A 15,659-nucleotide genomic window follows, 5' to 3' on the forward strand; every position below is an offset into this window, starting at 1 on the left:
TTTTTTCTCTTTGCCTTTCATTAATTTTGATGGTCCTACGCTATCACAACAAGCATTTATAGTGGATTCATTGAGCTTCATCATGAAGACCCCGAGTTCTGTTCTCTAGGATAATTAATGTCGTTGGATCCCTGTGGTATAATTTTATGTTTGGTAAAACAAATTGTGACAATTGTTCAAGTCAAAACTTCAAAGAGTTGTTCAAGCTGCTTAAAAAATCGGAGTACTTATGTCTTTGTCCTTTTGTGCAAAAAAGAAAACTAAATATTGTGTTTAGTTCTAATTTTATTGGACGTATAAGATCAGATTTAGAAGATCCGTCGCAAGAGATTAGGAAGTGCATCATATAAAATCCACCTAGGGTTTCTTGCGATCACTTTGGCAAATTACACGCAGTCATATCTTTGTGTTCGTCTCTCTACTCTGGAGATCTTCGTCGATAATGAACTCAAAAAACCTTGCAATTACTTGTGTTTTGTCGTACTAAGTTTGTGAGAGAATGTTTTCATAGATTGACGTGCTTGTCAATCTTCGGGAGAAGATTGAGTGAAAATGAGAGGAGTTTCAGATCTGAGGGGAGCCCAGATTGCAAGAATCCATCGGAGAAAAATCAAAGACGAAAGTGTTTGCGAAGGGGGAGTTTTTTCAATCTTAATATTCCTGTACATTTAACTATTTTGAGTTAGTGGATTGCTTTTCACCCTGGATGTATCAGTCTCCCTGAGTAGGTGTATCTCACCGAACATGGTTACCAATTTCTCGTGTTCTTTACTTCTTTCAGTTATTTTTCGATTGATAGTTGATTTAATTAATCATGTTAAAATCAATCAGTTGTTCAACCAGTAGTTATAACAAATAAGTTGAACAACCGTCTAACACCACGTTAAGTAATTTCAATGTTATATTTATATATCATTCTCCGCTTTTTTATAATTATTTGTTAAAACACCTTTTTTAATATAGATTCAGAACATTGAATGTCACATTCAAAACGTAAATCGCAAATATGGATATGTAATTTTTTTTAATAACATATGTTATTTAATATGGGCTCTCTAGATATATATCCATATGTTTATTAAAAAAATGATATATAGTCGTATGAAAACTCAATTTTTTTTTCTTTCCATAAAACTAACATTTAGTAAATTGTAAATAAAAAGTCACGAGATTTTATTAACAAAGGCACAAAAAAAAAACATTAATAGTTATAAATATTCGTTAATAACTGTAAATAACCATCGGACTCTAATGACAAAAATGGAATGCTAAAAGGTCTAAACAGTTAAAGTTGAAAATTTGGTTACCTTCAATTAACTGTTAACCGAACTACACGATCAAAGGTTACTTGTTAACCTAAAAAAATAAATCCAATTAATTGTAGTTAACCGATTTAACCGGTTATCATTTATTGCTGTTTTTTTATGTTGCTGTTTTTCATACAAGTTGCATTGTATTGGCATCAATTAATTTCAATTAACCGTAAGATTAATTTCAACCGAAAATTTTCGATTAAAAATTAAATCAAAATTGTTTAATTAACCGAAAATTAACCTTTAAAAACAATGTCACTATAAAATTTATTTAGCAATATTTAAATTTTTGCTGATTTAGTTACTCAATTAATTGATTTAATATCATCAAACTCAATTATTAGTTTTTCATGATTAAACAAATATTCAAACTCGAACTCCGTCCAAGCGTTGCACTATTTTTTTTTTTGGAGAGCGTTGCACTATTTTTCTTACTTTTTTTTTTTTTTGAAAAGACACTATTTTTCTTACTTTACCGTTTCTGTCTGAGAATATCAGCCTCAGCCGTAAGATCTGACATTTTCTGTATATAACTATATATAAATAATATATTGGTTGCGTTTGGTATAGCTTTGCTTTTTAAAAAAGCGATTTTAAAATAGCTGTACGAAAAAACTGTTGTTTTAAAAAACAGATGAGTGTTTGGTAAACTATTGTAAAATAGCTGTAGTTGTTAACAAAAGCTGATTTAGTGTTTGGTAAAATATATATTAATATTTATTTGTAATAATTATTTATATAAAATGTAATTAATAATAATAGTAAGATATATTTTGGTATATAAAAATTATATCAAAGTGGGTGTCTATAGAATGTAAAAAATAAATTATAAATTTTGGTGACGTCAAAAAAATTATTTGATAAAAGCCTATAAAGATAATTAGAATTAAAAGTTAGTGTAAGAGAAAATAAAAGTTAAGAGAGATAAACTAAAAACTAAAACTTAAAAGCTACAAATTGTAGCTTTTAGTTTTTTAGTTAAAATATTCAAAAACACTTTTTAGCTTTTAGAAAAAACAATTTTACCAAACACTTTAATATGATTTAACTTTTAGAAAAAGCTAAAATCAAGCTTAATAAGCTGAACCAAACATAGCCATTATGTATACGATATAGTAATACCGCCACTTTTCTATTACTGACAAATTACCATGTTTTGTTACTTTGTAGACTATTAACGGTTAAAATGTAGCAAAGCACCAAAAATGAAAAACTTAATGATATAATTAATTATAATAAGCACAAGTATAAGTGTTTTATTTTTATTTTTATTTTTATTTTATAAAAGTACAAGTGTTTCAAAAAATATTGAAGACGAAGATAACAGTAATCCACGTGGCTGTAATCCAGAAAAGAATAGATTAAATACAGCAAAATATATAGAGATTAGATTCCCATAGATTTTTGTAGTGCTTGAAATGTAATTTAGGAATAAGGACCCTGAAAAGTTGCACTTGCACGTAAATGAAATTATGAAGCGTCCCTACTACTATACTGTAGAGAGAAATCTCTCTCATGATGAAGAAAATGAAAGACAGAAAATGAGAGAGGAGAGAGAAACACCTTTGACGACCGACGTTTTCGACTCTCTCTCTGGTTTTTAGGAAGAAGAAGATAAGAATAAGCTATAAGATAAACGTTGGTGTGGGACCCAACTACAGAAGAGCATGTGGGGTTTTTTGCGGCAGTGATGACACAAGTACATTGAATTTCATTATTTACTCTTACTGGGAAAATGTAATGAAGTTAATGAGAAAAAATTGAATAAATGCCCTCTAGTTTACAACTGTCTTCCTATAAATATTAACCCAAGATCAATCCGAACGTTAGAAATACAAAAATAGTTAAGCATTCACTGTCATGTAACTAAGAAATTATCACATGCTTGCTTGACTCTACTCTAGTCTATATATATATATATTTTTTTTGAAAATGTACTCTAGTCTATATAACATAGGAGAGAAGAAGACAAAATTATCAATTTTAGTTCTAAATCTATAGACTAAAATTCAAAAATAAAAAATGAATAATTTTGGACCTAAAAATTATTGATTAACAATCTTGACTGAACTAACTTTAAAATAATTTGTACATAACCAAACAAATATTAGTGGCAATACTTCAACGAGAAAAGCTTGGAACTGAGATAATCTCAACAAAAATTTAGATAAAAAAAGTAAATAAAAAAACAACAATATTCTCATAAATAAAATGAGTATATATAACACTCTTGAAATGAATGAGTCCAAAAGTAAATGCTTAAAAGGTAATATCTTGTACATATCCAAGGCCCAAGCGAGACACAGCGGGGAAAATTCAAGGAAGCCAACGTCCCATAATAGAGGGGCAAAATCGTCAAAACAAAACAAAATACTATATTCTATAAAATCTATATATAGTCGCACACATTAATCCAGTCTCATTAAAAACCTCAAATCCCACACACTTACGCACACAAAGCAAAACAGACACTAAAAAAAAAATGTGGAAGCGCAGTGAGAAGAACTACGCCGCGGCGACGGCGGTGATAACGATCCTCGTAACGGTGACGGCGTTGATCAACGGCGGCGAAGCGTGTCCTCCGTCGGACCTGCAAGCTCTCCTTGAATTCAAGAGAGCCTTGCACGAGCCGTATCTCGGAATCTTCAACTCGTGGACCGGCACCGATTGCTGCCACAAGTGGTACGGCGTGAGCTGCGATCCAGAGACGCGGCGCGTGGCCGACATCAACCTCCGCGGCGAGTCGGAGGACCCGATCTTCGAGCGGGCCCACCGCACCGGATACATGACCGGCTTCATCTCCCCCGCCATCTGCCGCCTCCCCCGCCTCTCCGCCGTCACCATCGCCGACTGGAAAGGAATCTCCGGCCAAATCCCTAGCTGCATCACAACTCTCCCTTTCCTCCGAATCCTCGACCTCATCGGAAACAGAATCTCCGGCGGCCTCCCCGCCGGACTCGGCCGCCTCACTCGCATGACCGTCCTAAACGTCGCCGATAACCTAATCACCGGCCCAATCCCGGAGTCGATCACCGGAATGTCGAGCTTGATGCACCTCGATCTCCGAAACAACCGGATCTCCGGCGGGATTCCGAGGGATATCGGAAAGCTCAAGATGCTCAGCCGCGCGCTTCTCAGCCGAAATATGATCTCCGGCACGATTCCGCCGTCGATTTCTCAGATCTACCGGCTCGCGGATATCGATCTCTCCCTCAACCGCCTCTCTGGTCCCATTCCCGAGACGCTCGGCCACATGGCGGTCCTCGGAACTCTCAACCTCGACGGGAATATGCTCTCCGGTAACATTCCGGCGAGTCTGATAACGTCGGCGATCGGGAATTTGAATCTGAGTCGGAATCTTCTGGAAGGCGCGATTCCGGACAAGTTTGACTCGAGGTCGTATTTCATGGCCCTTGACTTTTCTCACAATCGACTCACTGGCCCGATTCCGAAGACGCTCTCCGCCGCCTCTTTTGTCGGACACATGGATCTGAGCCATAACCACCTCTGCGGCCGGATTCCGGTGGGATCGCCGTTCGACCACCTTGAAGCGTCGTCGTTTATTTACAACGACTGTCTATGTGGGAAGCCTCTCAAGCCATGCAAGATATGAATTATTACATTATTATATGGTTTTATTATTATTATTATTAGTAATTTTATTAATTAATTATTTTGTCGGGTTTCAGAGAAAGAGAAGAGAAACTAAAACAAATCTTACAACAAATATATCTTCGTGTTCGTGAATATTTATATGTTTTTTTTTTTCTTGTTTTAAGTGTATTTTATAGTGCAAGTGTAACAAATAATTACACATTGCTACATGTCGTATTAATTGTTTTTGGGCGTAATATCTTCGAATTATACCATAAAATGGGTGTTTGCACCTTTTCAGGGATAAGGATAAGATTAAGACTAGACTACTCATCTTTCTCATTTCAAGTTTCACTTTCACATAACGGTACGCACATATTAATCATTTTTATTTTAGTGAAGTACGCGAATAACTAATAATGAGGACGTAAAAGCAGCTGCTTTTTGAAGTGTATAGGGATGGGTTTACAGACCACACCATGCATTATATTTAAAAACTAAAAATATCAAAATAATTGAAACGTACAAATTGGAAATTCACTGAACGCTACTTGCTTGTGACGGTCCCATTTTGCCGAAAAAAAAAAATAAACGACACTTTGAAATTTATTGTCGTCTATAGTATACTATAATCATCTTTTCCCTGTGTTTGTGGCCGCACAATAATATCACACCTTTGGACGTATTTGACTTATCCTCAACTTCTTAAGGGAAAACGTGGGACACATTTGACTTGGAAAAAAAAAAAAACTTGTTTTTATACACACGTAGAAAACTCAAAAAAAGAGGGGAACGATAATCGTTCATTAATTAGGGTATTTTAATATTTTGTTTCAAAATTTCAATAACTTTTTAACGAAGTAATAAATTTCGTATATAAAATCGTCAAAAATAATTAATTAGCGTGTGTCATTTATTTTTTTACAACATAAAATTATATTTTAATGAGACAATTAGACTAATAGTTCAATAGCTTATTTGACGGTATTCCTCTACGGTGACGGTAAGTTCAACGGTACCGGTTTTTTTTTTTTTTTTTTCCTGCTTTCCCCGGTATTCCTTTATGGTACTAGAGGTTACCAGTAAATTCTAAAGCTCGGAACGGTAACGGTATTTCGATCCTTGGTCTAAACTATACTCATCTTTTCCCTGTGTTTGTGGCCGCTCAATAATATCACACCCTTGGACGTATTTGACTTATCCTCAACTTCTTAAGGGAAAACGTGGGACACATTTGACTTGGAAAAAAAAAAACTTGTTTTTATACACACGTAGAAAACTCAAAAAAAGAGGGGAGATAATCATTCATTAATTAGGGTATTTTAATATTTTGTTTCAAAATTTAAATAACTTTTTAACGAAGTAATAAATTTCGTATATAAAATCGTCAAAAATAATTAATTAGCGTTTTTCATTTATTTTTTTAACAACATAAAATTAACTACTTTAATAATAAAAAATGAAAAAAATTATTTTAATAAGACAATTAGACTAATAGTTCAATAGCTTATCCTATTTTTATAAATATTCAAAGTGTATTTTAGTGCAAGTGTAACAAAGAATTACATATTGCTACATGTCGTATTTATTTCTTTTGGGCGTAATATCTTCGAATCATACAATAAACGGTTCGCAAATATTATTAAATTTTTATTTTATTTATAAGAGGAAATAAAAGCTGTTATTTTTTTAAATGACACTATTAATTAAGATTATATAATATACTAGTAATGTAAATGATATTATTGACCAAAATTACTTAATTTAGAATAAATATTAAAGGGTCATACATTTCTGTATTTAAAAAACTCAAAGAATTCGAACTCACAATCTCTCTATCGAAATACGTGTGAGATTACAACTAGACTAATTTAACTACCTCAAAAACAAAGAAGGGGCCATTTGAAGTGTGTACCGATGATATTTATATTTAAAAACTAAAAACATCAAAATAATTTAAACAAGCAAAATGGAAATTCAATGAACACTTGCTTGGGGCGGTCCCATTTTCCCGATTTTTTTTTTTAATTTAATTAATGGACACTTTGAAATTTATGGTCGTCTGTAGTCACCATTTCCTTATTTTTGTGGCTCAATAATATCAACACCCTTGGACGTATTTGACGTATTTTTAACTTTTAAGGGAAAACTTGGGACACATTTGACTTATAAAAAAGCTTGTTTTTTTTACTTTTTATACACGTAGTGACGTAGACAGCACAAAAAAAAGAGAGGAATGATATCATTAATTAATCAGGGTGTTTAATATCATGTTTCAATAATCCATTTTTTTTTATCTTATAATTCCATTTTATGAAAATAATAAATTGTTTATACAGATGGTCAAAAATTATAATCAGAATGTGCCAATTTTATTTACAACATAACATTAACTATTTTACAAAAAATTTAAAAATTTAACTATTTAGTTATCAATTAGTTTCAAAGCTACTATGTATATTTTTCCATTTATCTAAGTGTGACGAATTGGTACAGTACTGGATTCAACTTTCAAGTCTTACGGCAGTAATTTTTAACAATAATAATAATGTAGTTCTTACTTCTTACAATTGGGACCGTGCTGTGTGGACTATGCAACAAGACATTGTATTATAGCAATGTTATCACGTGACATGTCTTTCTCCACCATCATCAATTATTCAATAATCAATATATGTCTCCAATCATGATTATTTTTTATTTATTTCTATCAAACAATTGATACATATATTCAAAGGTTAGTCCAAGTATTGGCTTTTTATTTTAACTGTTATTTTTCATTTGTTTAGAAGAAGAGGAAAGGACTATTTAAAAACTACATGTCGTCTAAGACATAGACTCAATTCTGTTCTGGTCAAACAAATATACATCAAAAGATCAATACTGGACAAATACTACGTTGAATAATGCATTCAAATTTATTATATCAGAAGTATCTGTACTGTGAGATAGCTACTTATTCTTCTGAGTTATCAATCTTTTTTTCTGTTTCAAGTCCCAATATTGAAGTAAACTGTGTAAGACTCGTCAATGAAGCTGAACAACGGAGAGAGAAGGAAATTCCTGGACGAGCCTTTAGCCACGAAGCTCATAGGATGATATTTACTCATTCCTCTGTGCATCACGAAACTCGCCGCCTTTTTCACTGAATCATCTGATGAAGAACCGATATCGCAGCTCAGTTTCAACGCTCCACCGCTCGGATTGTACACGAAGCAACCTCTCTTGCTCTGCGACTCCAACGACACCGTGTCGTTCCTCTGATCCAATCCCCGAGAAACCAGAAACACGGTCGAAGAAGTGGAAGAGAAAGAGTGATCGGCGACCACCACAACGAGGTCGTTTCCTTGGCCTCTGTGAGCCACGGCCGTCCCGGGAAAGTCCATAGGCTCGAACGCGACTGGTTTGCCGATAATGTCTTCAACGAAAGACGGGTCTGGCGAGGAAGACGAGTTGGTTAGGACGAGCCTGAACGTGGCTTGGAGAGACGAGTCCGTCCCGGGCTCAGGGAGTTTTTGCATCGTGAGCGACTGGTTTGTGTTCGACACCGCGTAGATCGAATCTCCTTGGGATTGGCTGAGAGTGAATAACAGGTTGTTATGTTTGGAAGGTACCGGAGTTATCCAATCCGACGATCCAGCTTCGATGTCCCAATCACCGTTCGTATGACCTGCAAGTAGATAAGGACCGTACAGAATCGCCTTGATCGAACCGTATTCAGGCCGATCATCTGACGCATTGACAATAACCATTGGTGAAAAAAGTTAATTTCCGAAACAAAAAACCGCGTTCGGAAAAGAAAAAAAGAAAAACTCACCTTTGATAGGTTCTGTTCTAAGACCCATCGGGAAATGGAGAGTTAGTTCATCACCGGGGCTCCAATTCCTCGTGATAGACAGAAAATTGCCTGCATCAAAAGAGGAAAAAAAAAAAAAAGTCATGTAAGTTCGGTTTGCAAGAGAGTCGTAATTAAAACTCAAAACTGTGATTTTTGTCTCAACCTGGAGGCGGGAGAGACAGATCTTTGCCGTTCAACTTTGCTCTTGCGCCGATGGATCGAGTCCAGCTCGGAACACGCAAATTCAATGCCAAAAGTCTCTTTCCCGTTACCGAAGAAACTCTGAGAGTGACTCGAAGGTTTTGGTCCCACGAGTTGACGGGGTCGACTCTCTGGCTCAGCCCAAGGCCTCCGAGCTTCCAAGCGAGCGAGCTCGATATGTACTGAATGACGTACAGCCCGGGAGTCTCTCCTTTCTCTTCAAAGTAAATGGAGTTTCCGAGCTTTGAGAAGGACTCGATTCCCGTTCCGTAGCAGCACCAGAAAGAGTCGAACTTGGTTCCCCAGCCGTGGTAGCTCTTGGCCTTCGAGACCCCTCGGCCCATCGGAAGCATGTAGATCATCACACCCGGTTCCGTGCCTCTCTGGATGCTGAGAACGCCGTTCGTCAGAGCACGCTCGTAATAATCCGCGTACGAGGCTTCTTTCGTCCACCTGAATAAGTGCCGAGACACCTGCGAAAAAAATCACTCTGTTAAAGAGGTCAAGAGATTTTTCGATTGCAAAACATTCAAAGCTTGGGTTTGAACTTTGAAGTTTTGAGTTGTTGAGCCTAATTCATCGCCGATACTATGAAGACTTTACAACAAGAATTCACGATGGTCGATCTATATTGTTGTGCTTTACTTTGTAGAGCGAAGGAGAGAATTGTACATTGTGTTATGTGTTCTTCGTTTATTTTATTGTTTTCTGGTTAGGTCGGATTCAGAGCTCAAATCCTAAACATGAAGTACCTTGAGCATGTTGTAAGTGGTGCAAGACTCTTCGTTCTCGGTCTGGAAATGGTTTGCCATTCTCTTTGGGTCTGCCCTGAAAAGGGTTTAAAAGACGATCAAATCAATACAAAAATATGTAAAAGAAAATATCGCGAAGAGACTAAGAATTTAAGTACCAGAATTCGCCAACTGATGTTCCTCCTGTCGCATAGCTGTGAGATGAGTTCACCGTTTCCATGAAGAACTTCCCAATATCCTTGAAAATTCATAACACACAAATGATATTTTAAAAGCCATTCAAGTTTCCTCAAAAAATGGACTTGTGTGTTATTACTTACCTTATAAAGTTGGTCGCCGGTGACTTCATAGCGCATTTGAGCGCCGATCACGATCGGGATGTGTGTGTTGGAGTGAAAACCGGATATGTCATCGGCCTATAAGCACACAGAAAAATAATCTATTCATGAAAAAAATCAAACAAAAAATAAAATTAAAACTATTGATAAGTTAGGTTGGTTACCTGAACAGCAAGCAACCCGAGGAAGCAGGGCTTGTCAAAGAGATGAGCCAACAAGAGATGCTTCGGGTCAGCCTGACGATCATATCATCGACAAAACACGCGTCTCAGATCGATCGATCGATCAATTGATTAGAAGAAGAATAGAACGAAACGAAGAGGCAATTACCGTGATCCGATAGAGTTTGTAGAGCACGTCGTTCATACCTCCGGTCTCCTCGTTGAGCGACAAGTAATGCCTTTCGACCGTGTGCTTCACGATCACGCTCTGCACTCTCTTGTAAAAGTAATCGACCATCCACGTCATCATTTTCAACGCCTTCTCGTTCCCCGCCAATGTGTATTGGTCCAAAAGCCCCGCCAACACCTTTCAAACACGAACCAAAAAAAAAAAAAAAATTATGATTTCATTACGATAATACTCTTCTTTTTTTTTTCAAACTATAAACAGTTATTTTCCTTACATATAGTACCGAAAAAATTTACGAAAATTCTATAAACTCGATAAAAAAATTTAAAAAACTAACATCACATAAGGTGTACCTTGTGGATGGTGTAATACGGGGCCCACACGGGTTTTATGGCCTCGAAACGGTCGAAGAGCTCGGACGGGAATGCAGAGAGATATCCGGTCCCCATTTTGTCTTGACACGCCGACAAAGCCGACACAATTTCCGACATCTTCGCTCTCACGGTTTCATTGTGAGTGCTCGCCCACATTTGCGCCGATGCGCTCAAATAATGCCCTGAAACACATGTCCTAATTATTTCTTTGCACAAAAAAAAAAAAAAAAAAGACTAATGAAATACCCGAAGCGTGACTGACCTACGAAATGGCCGCGGAGCTCGGTGTTCGGGTCTTCCCAGCCGCCGTACGGTTTCCCCGGCGTGGATAAACCGGCGGTCTTTCTAAAGCTCCAGACGAGGCTATCGGAGTCCAACAGCAACAAGTACTCGAGGTTCGTTTGCTGTGCTCTTCCGTGGATCGAATCTGATGCCAATCTCACGTCGTGCAATGAGATTTCCCTCAGGAAATTCCCGGGACTGTCGTCAGTGATCCCTCCAGAGTGTTTCATCTTCCGGTACATCATCGACCACTCGAAATCCTCGTCGTCTCGGCTTTCTTGGCTGAGAAGCTTCCTCGGAAGCAGGCTCGTCCACGCCGAGTCGTCCGTGGGAGTCAAGTGATAGTGAGAGAACATCTCTGTTCTCCAACTTTCGTTCTTTGACTTCAAAAGCTCGTATCTGAGACTGTGTGACGAAAGCTGTGTTGGAACGTTCGTACACTCTTTGCACTCAACAACAAACCCATTTCGCAGATACCCCACAAGAAGAGCTAAAAACACTAAAGTCTTCATCTTTTTCCGAAACCCAGAACGAATAGGACCAGATGAATCTGAATTATGAAGAACGAGAAAAGCTCATGTTTTAGGGAGTGTCTCGAAACAAAAGATTTGGTTTTAGCGTGAGAAAGGACAGAGCATAGGAAAGAGCCAACAATGGTAAAATAGTAGTTATACATGTGACTCTATCAATGAGTGTGTATCTATATATACAACCAAAAAGTTTCTGTTTGAGTTTGAGACCATCTCGTGAAAGGCTGAGAGTAAAGAATGGATTTTTTAGGAAAGTGAGTAGTGAATAATAATGTAAAAAAATGTATTATTTATATTACTAATAACTTCTATTTTTTTTTTTTTAGTATCTAATCTTTTTCTGATAAGATTTGTTTTTATCAATAAGATCTGATATTTTTTTGTATCTTCGTTAGAAAGAGTGAGAAGGAACATATTAGGAAGATATGGATGGTGATTAAGATAATAATCAGGAACTTGGGTTGAGTTTTACCATGCCAGACTGTGAAATAATAGTCTTTCGTAGCTTAATTTTCGAAACCGTTCTCGCAATTCATATTTTATATACTTTTTTTTTTAATCAATCCGTGTGTATTTATAAAGTGCTCACATGTAAAGTGCTAAACACGCGTTTTCCATCACCCTGGTTTTGCGAATTCATGGTTTTTTTTTTTTTTTTTTTTTTTTTATGTAACAAAATAACTAATTTAAAGTTATGAATTTGTAAAACAGTTAAAATTTGTCTTAATTTAGTGAAATAGCCAAAATGTGCATTAATCTGGTTTCAATTTTTTTTTATCCCAAGAGTAATTTTTTTAAGTGATAAATTAATTATAATAATCTTCAAAAAATTTAATCTTAACAGTCAAATTTTTTTTTTAAAATCTAAATTTAGCTAGTTTATTAAAAAGTTTAAATTTTGACTATTTTACTAATAAATAAGTTACAAATGATTATTTTGAACAATTTTTTCTTTTTTTATTAGAGCACCTTGACATTTTCACAACTTTACATTTTGATAATATTCATTAGCTTTAATTAAAAAAAAATTGTTGAATATATAATCTTAAAGTAGATTAGTAAGTTTGTGTGAATCAAATTAATTTGTAGACGAAATATGAAGCGTAGAGTCTTGTGCTTGAGATCACGAAAAAAAAATATTGAACAACTTTAAAAACTCATAGAGAAATATTATTTTGTGACCTAAAAAGTGGAAAAATGTGAAGATTGGACTCTATAGTTGTAAAATATCTAAAATTGAACTTTTCACTTTAAATCGGATAAAAATACTATTTCAGCCCATTTTTTTTTCTCTTTCACTCTCTCCCTCATTTCCACTCAAAATGGTATTTGTTTCTTTCGGATTTAAGATTCAGAAGCTCAAAAGGACCAAAAAAAAAGTAAGTTTTCATCTTTATTAGTGTTTGAAATGTTGTAAAATAATTTTAATAATGATTAGAGTGATTATTAGATAATTTGAATCGGTTTTGAAAAAGTTGAGATAATTTTGAATTTGATATTTTTTTCTCGATGAAATACGATGATGTAAGATGAAATCCGATGAAATCATAGCTGTTTACGATGAAATTCAAATATTTAAGATCATTTGAAATGGTATTTTTGTTTGAATTTGGATAACAAAAAATATAATTTTAAATATTTTACAGTGTAATCTTGATATTTCTCTATTTTTAGGTCAACAAAATAAAATTTCTCGACTCATAAATGTCGTAAAGTACAAATATAAAATCCATCACTTTGTCCTGAATATTCTTGCCGGTCTTTCTTCTCTTTTTATTTTATTATTTTGTACTTATTGCTTTTGACAAACGTGAAAGTTTTCACATAATATTCTAGATTATATTCTTCTTTATTGGTTAAATAATAAAAAAAAAAAAAAGAGTTTGGTTGATCACTCTTCATCTTGAGTAACGAAATTACGAAACAATTGTGGGCAATGACTAATACAGCTTTTCATTGAATTTGATTTAATAGATAAATAGGGAATGGCACGCGATGGGGTGCGAATTTTTAATTAAGTATTATAGCATTGACTTTACGGATAATGACTTCTTTTTCGAAGAAGTAATGAAATTGAAAATCTTTAAGCTATATTACTCCCTGAGTATATAATCAAGCATTGGTTGAATTGACGTTTACCAAACAAATTTTGATGTATAAAGCAACGTTTACTTTAATTCACAATAAGAGAACATGGTGGTGAGCAGTTTTTTTTTTGGGCATCATTTAAAGAGTAGGGCTTATATGTGACAACATTTAATTTAATTTAAGTTTGAAAAAAATACATTTAATTTAATTTGCAATAATAATGTATCTTCAAAACTATATTCCCTCTTGGCATGAAAAAACTCACAAAGTGGATAAAAATATGGTCCATTAGATATATAGTCATATTTGCAACTTTACATTGTTATATAGTTAACTTTCGTAATTTTTTAAGTATATAACCACGTCCAAGTATTTACACGTGTAAATTGACGTAGATATCTCATTATTTATTTCAATGAAAAGGCAAACCAAGAATGTCACGTCATCTTTATGGTTATATACTTACGATTAATTATGTGTTATGTGTTTAAATTTAAAAATTAATTATTTAGTTGACTTAATCGTGTTAAGATGTGCGATTTATTAAATTCATTTAAATAGTCAACGTTTGGACGGAAATGATATGTATGAGTATTCTTGTAAAACTGCGATTGTAAATAAAAGGTAATTGCTAAATCATAAGATTTATCAAACGTTAGTTATTTATCAATGTCAAACGTTTAAGTTGACTATTTTTCTAATTAATTGATTTATTTATTTGTAAATATAGTGTGTATACACGCTAACTTGACCATCATTTGAAGAAAGATCACAAGTAAAATAAACACTTGCTCTCGCTTCTAGACTTGGCTTGGTTTGTCTCAAACAAAACAGTATCTACTTGCACAAAGTACCAACGATTTATAATAGGTGGAGAAACCAAAACTCATTTGTCGTTTTCATATCTAGGCCTTGAAAGTTAACGTTGGACATAAAATTCCACTCCCACATCATATTTGCTTCGGAACGTAAGAGATTGATAAATATCTTGGTAAATATAAAAAAAAAATAAAAAAAATACATACAAGTATCTCTTTTTAAAAAATAAGAGGGTGGTCATTATTTTGCTATTTTTTAGACGTTTAATTTTAAGTTAGGGCCATTATAAGCTCATAAAGTTTGAACCATATACTCACTCGCCAACAAGGAAAAAAAAATGGAATGCATGGTGGTCACATAATGGCTGTAGGGTTGAGTTATTTTAAAATTGGGTGTAGGTGTAGCATGGAGTACACGATTTGTAGTTGGAGAATTATGATTCTACATAAAAGAGACCTTCCAATTTATGATTGAATATATTAAATTTGGACTTCTAACATCCGTATATATGCATATATCCAATATGGTTATCTTATCACAGGCAATTATTGGGAAACTTAAATATCCCCTCAAAAGCACATTGCTATTTCCAAATATACTAGATATTGGGCAAAATTAGTTTTGTGATTCAATCATTCAGCATGTGATAGATCTATTTTGAGCGTTTCCTACTCTACCAAACCGTCCCTTTTAGGCACTGCAATTGTCACAATTATGGAGGAATACAGTTGTCTTAAACGTAACGAAAAATCATAGGAAGTGTGTGAACAAACTTGAAAACGCTATTTATAAAATGGGAGTTGGTAGTTCAAATTTAAGATGACTCAGCGCCTATTTCCGGTTTGGGCAGGCTTGGACCCTTTTTTGAAAAGAGCTGGGCCTCTGATTTAGGCCCAACTATTGGGCCCGATCCAAAACTATTAGTCACCAAACAGAAGCCCATTCGAGGCCCACATAAGTCCATGACCCGGGTTAAATGACAATTTAATTTTATTTTTTTTTAAATTTGGGGACTTGTTACTAATCAAATGTCATTTTTATTAGAATTTGTCAAATTTTCATCATTTAAAACCCCAAAATAATAACAAAATCCCTTATAAAATGGTTCCGAAGAGGCCTAGCATAGACCCGGGACTTGAGAGCAGTACCTGAGTTGGGCCTTATGGTTTCTAAGTTTCA

At 34.7% G+C, this 15,659-nt stretch overlaps 2 protein-coding genes across 2 annotated transcripts; one reads left to right on the forward strand and one right to left on the reverse strand.

Moving 5' to 3' along the window:
- The first annotated feature begins 3,714 nt into the window (after positions 1 to 3,714).
- LOC149382649 (uncharacterized) lies at positions 3,715 to 5,164 on the forward strand. The gene has a single exon (XM_089600921.1). It carries the CDS (start codon positions 3,796 to 3,798, stop codon positions 4,924 to 4,926), a length of 1,131 nt encoding a protein of 376 aa, XP_089457047.1. The 5' UTR covers positions 3,715 to 3,795; the 3' UTR covers positions 4,927 to 5,164.
- A 2,471-nt stretch (positions 5,165 to 7,635) lies between these two features.
- Positions 7,636 to 11,756, reverse strand: LOC149382650 (uncharacterized). The gene is made up of 10 exons (XM_089630832.1): positions 11,024 to 11,756; positions 10,741 to 10,943; positions 10,367 to 10,564; positions 10,201 to 10,272; positions 10,019 to 10,114; positions 9,857 to 9,936; positions 9,699 to 9,774; positions 8,909 to 9,419; positions 8,725 to 8,814; positions 7,636 to 8,637 (listed from the first exon to the last, which is right to left on the reverse strand). Exons 1-10 carry the CDS (start codon positions 11,553 to 11,555, stop codon positions 7,898 to 7,900), a joined length of 2,598 nt encoding a protein of 865 aa, XP_089486958.1. The 5' UTR covers positions 11,556 to 11,756; the 3' UTR covers positions 7,636 to 7,897.
- Positions 11,757 to 15,659: the final 3,903 nt, after the last annotated feature.

This window comes from Urtica dioica, chromosome 11, assembly GCF_054948205.1.
Source record: "Urtica dioica subsp. dioica isolate 48M chromosome 11, U.dioica_male_clone48M_v1_H2, whole genome shotgun sequence".
NCBI lineage: Eukaryota > Viridiplantae > Streptophyta > Magnoliopsida > Rosales > Urticaceae > Urtica > Urtica dioica.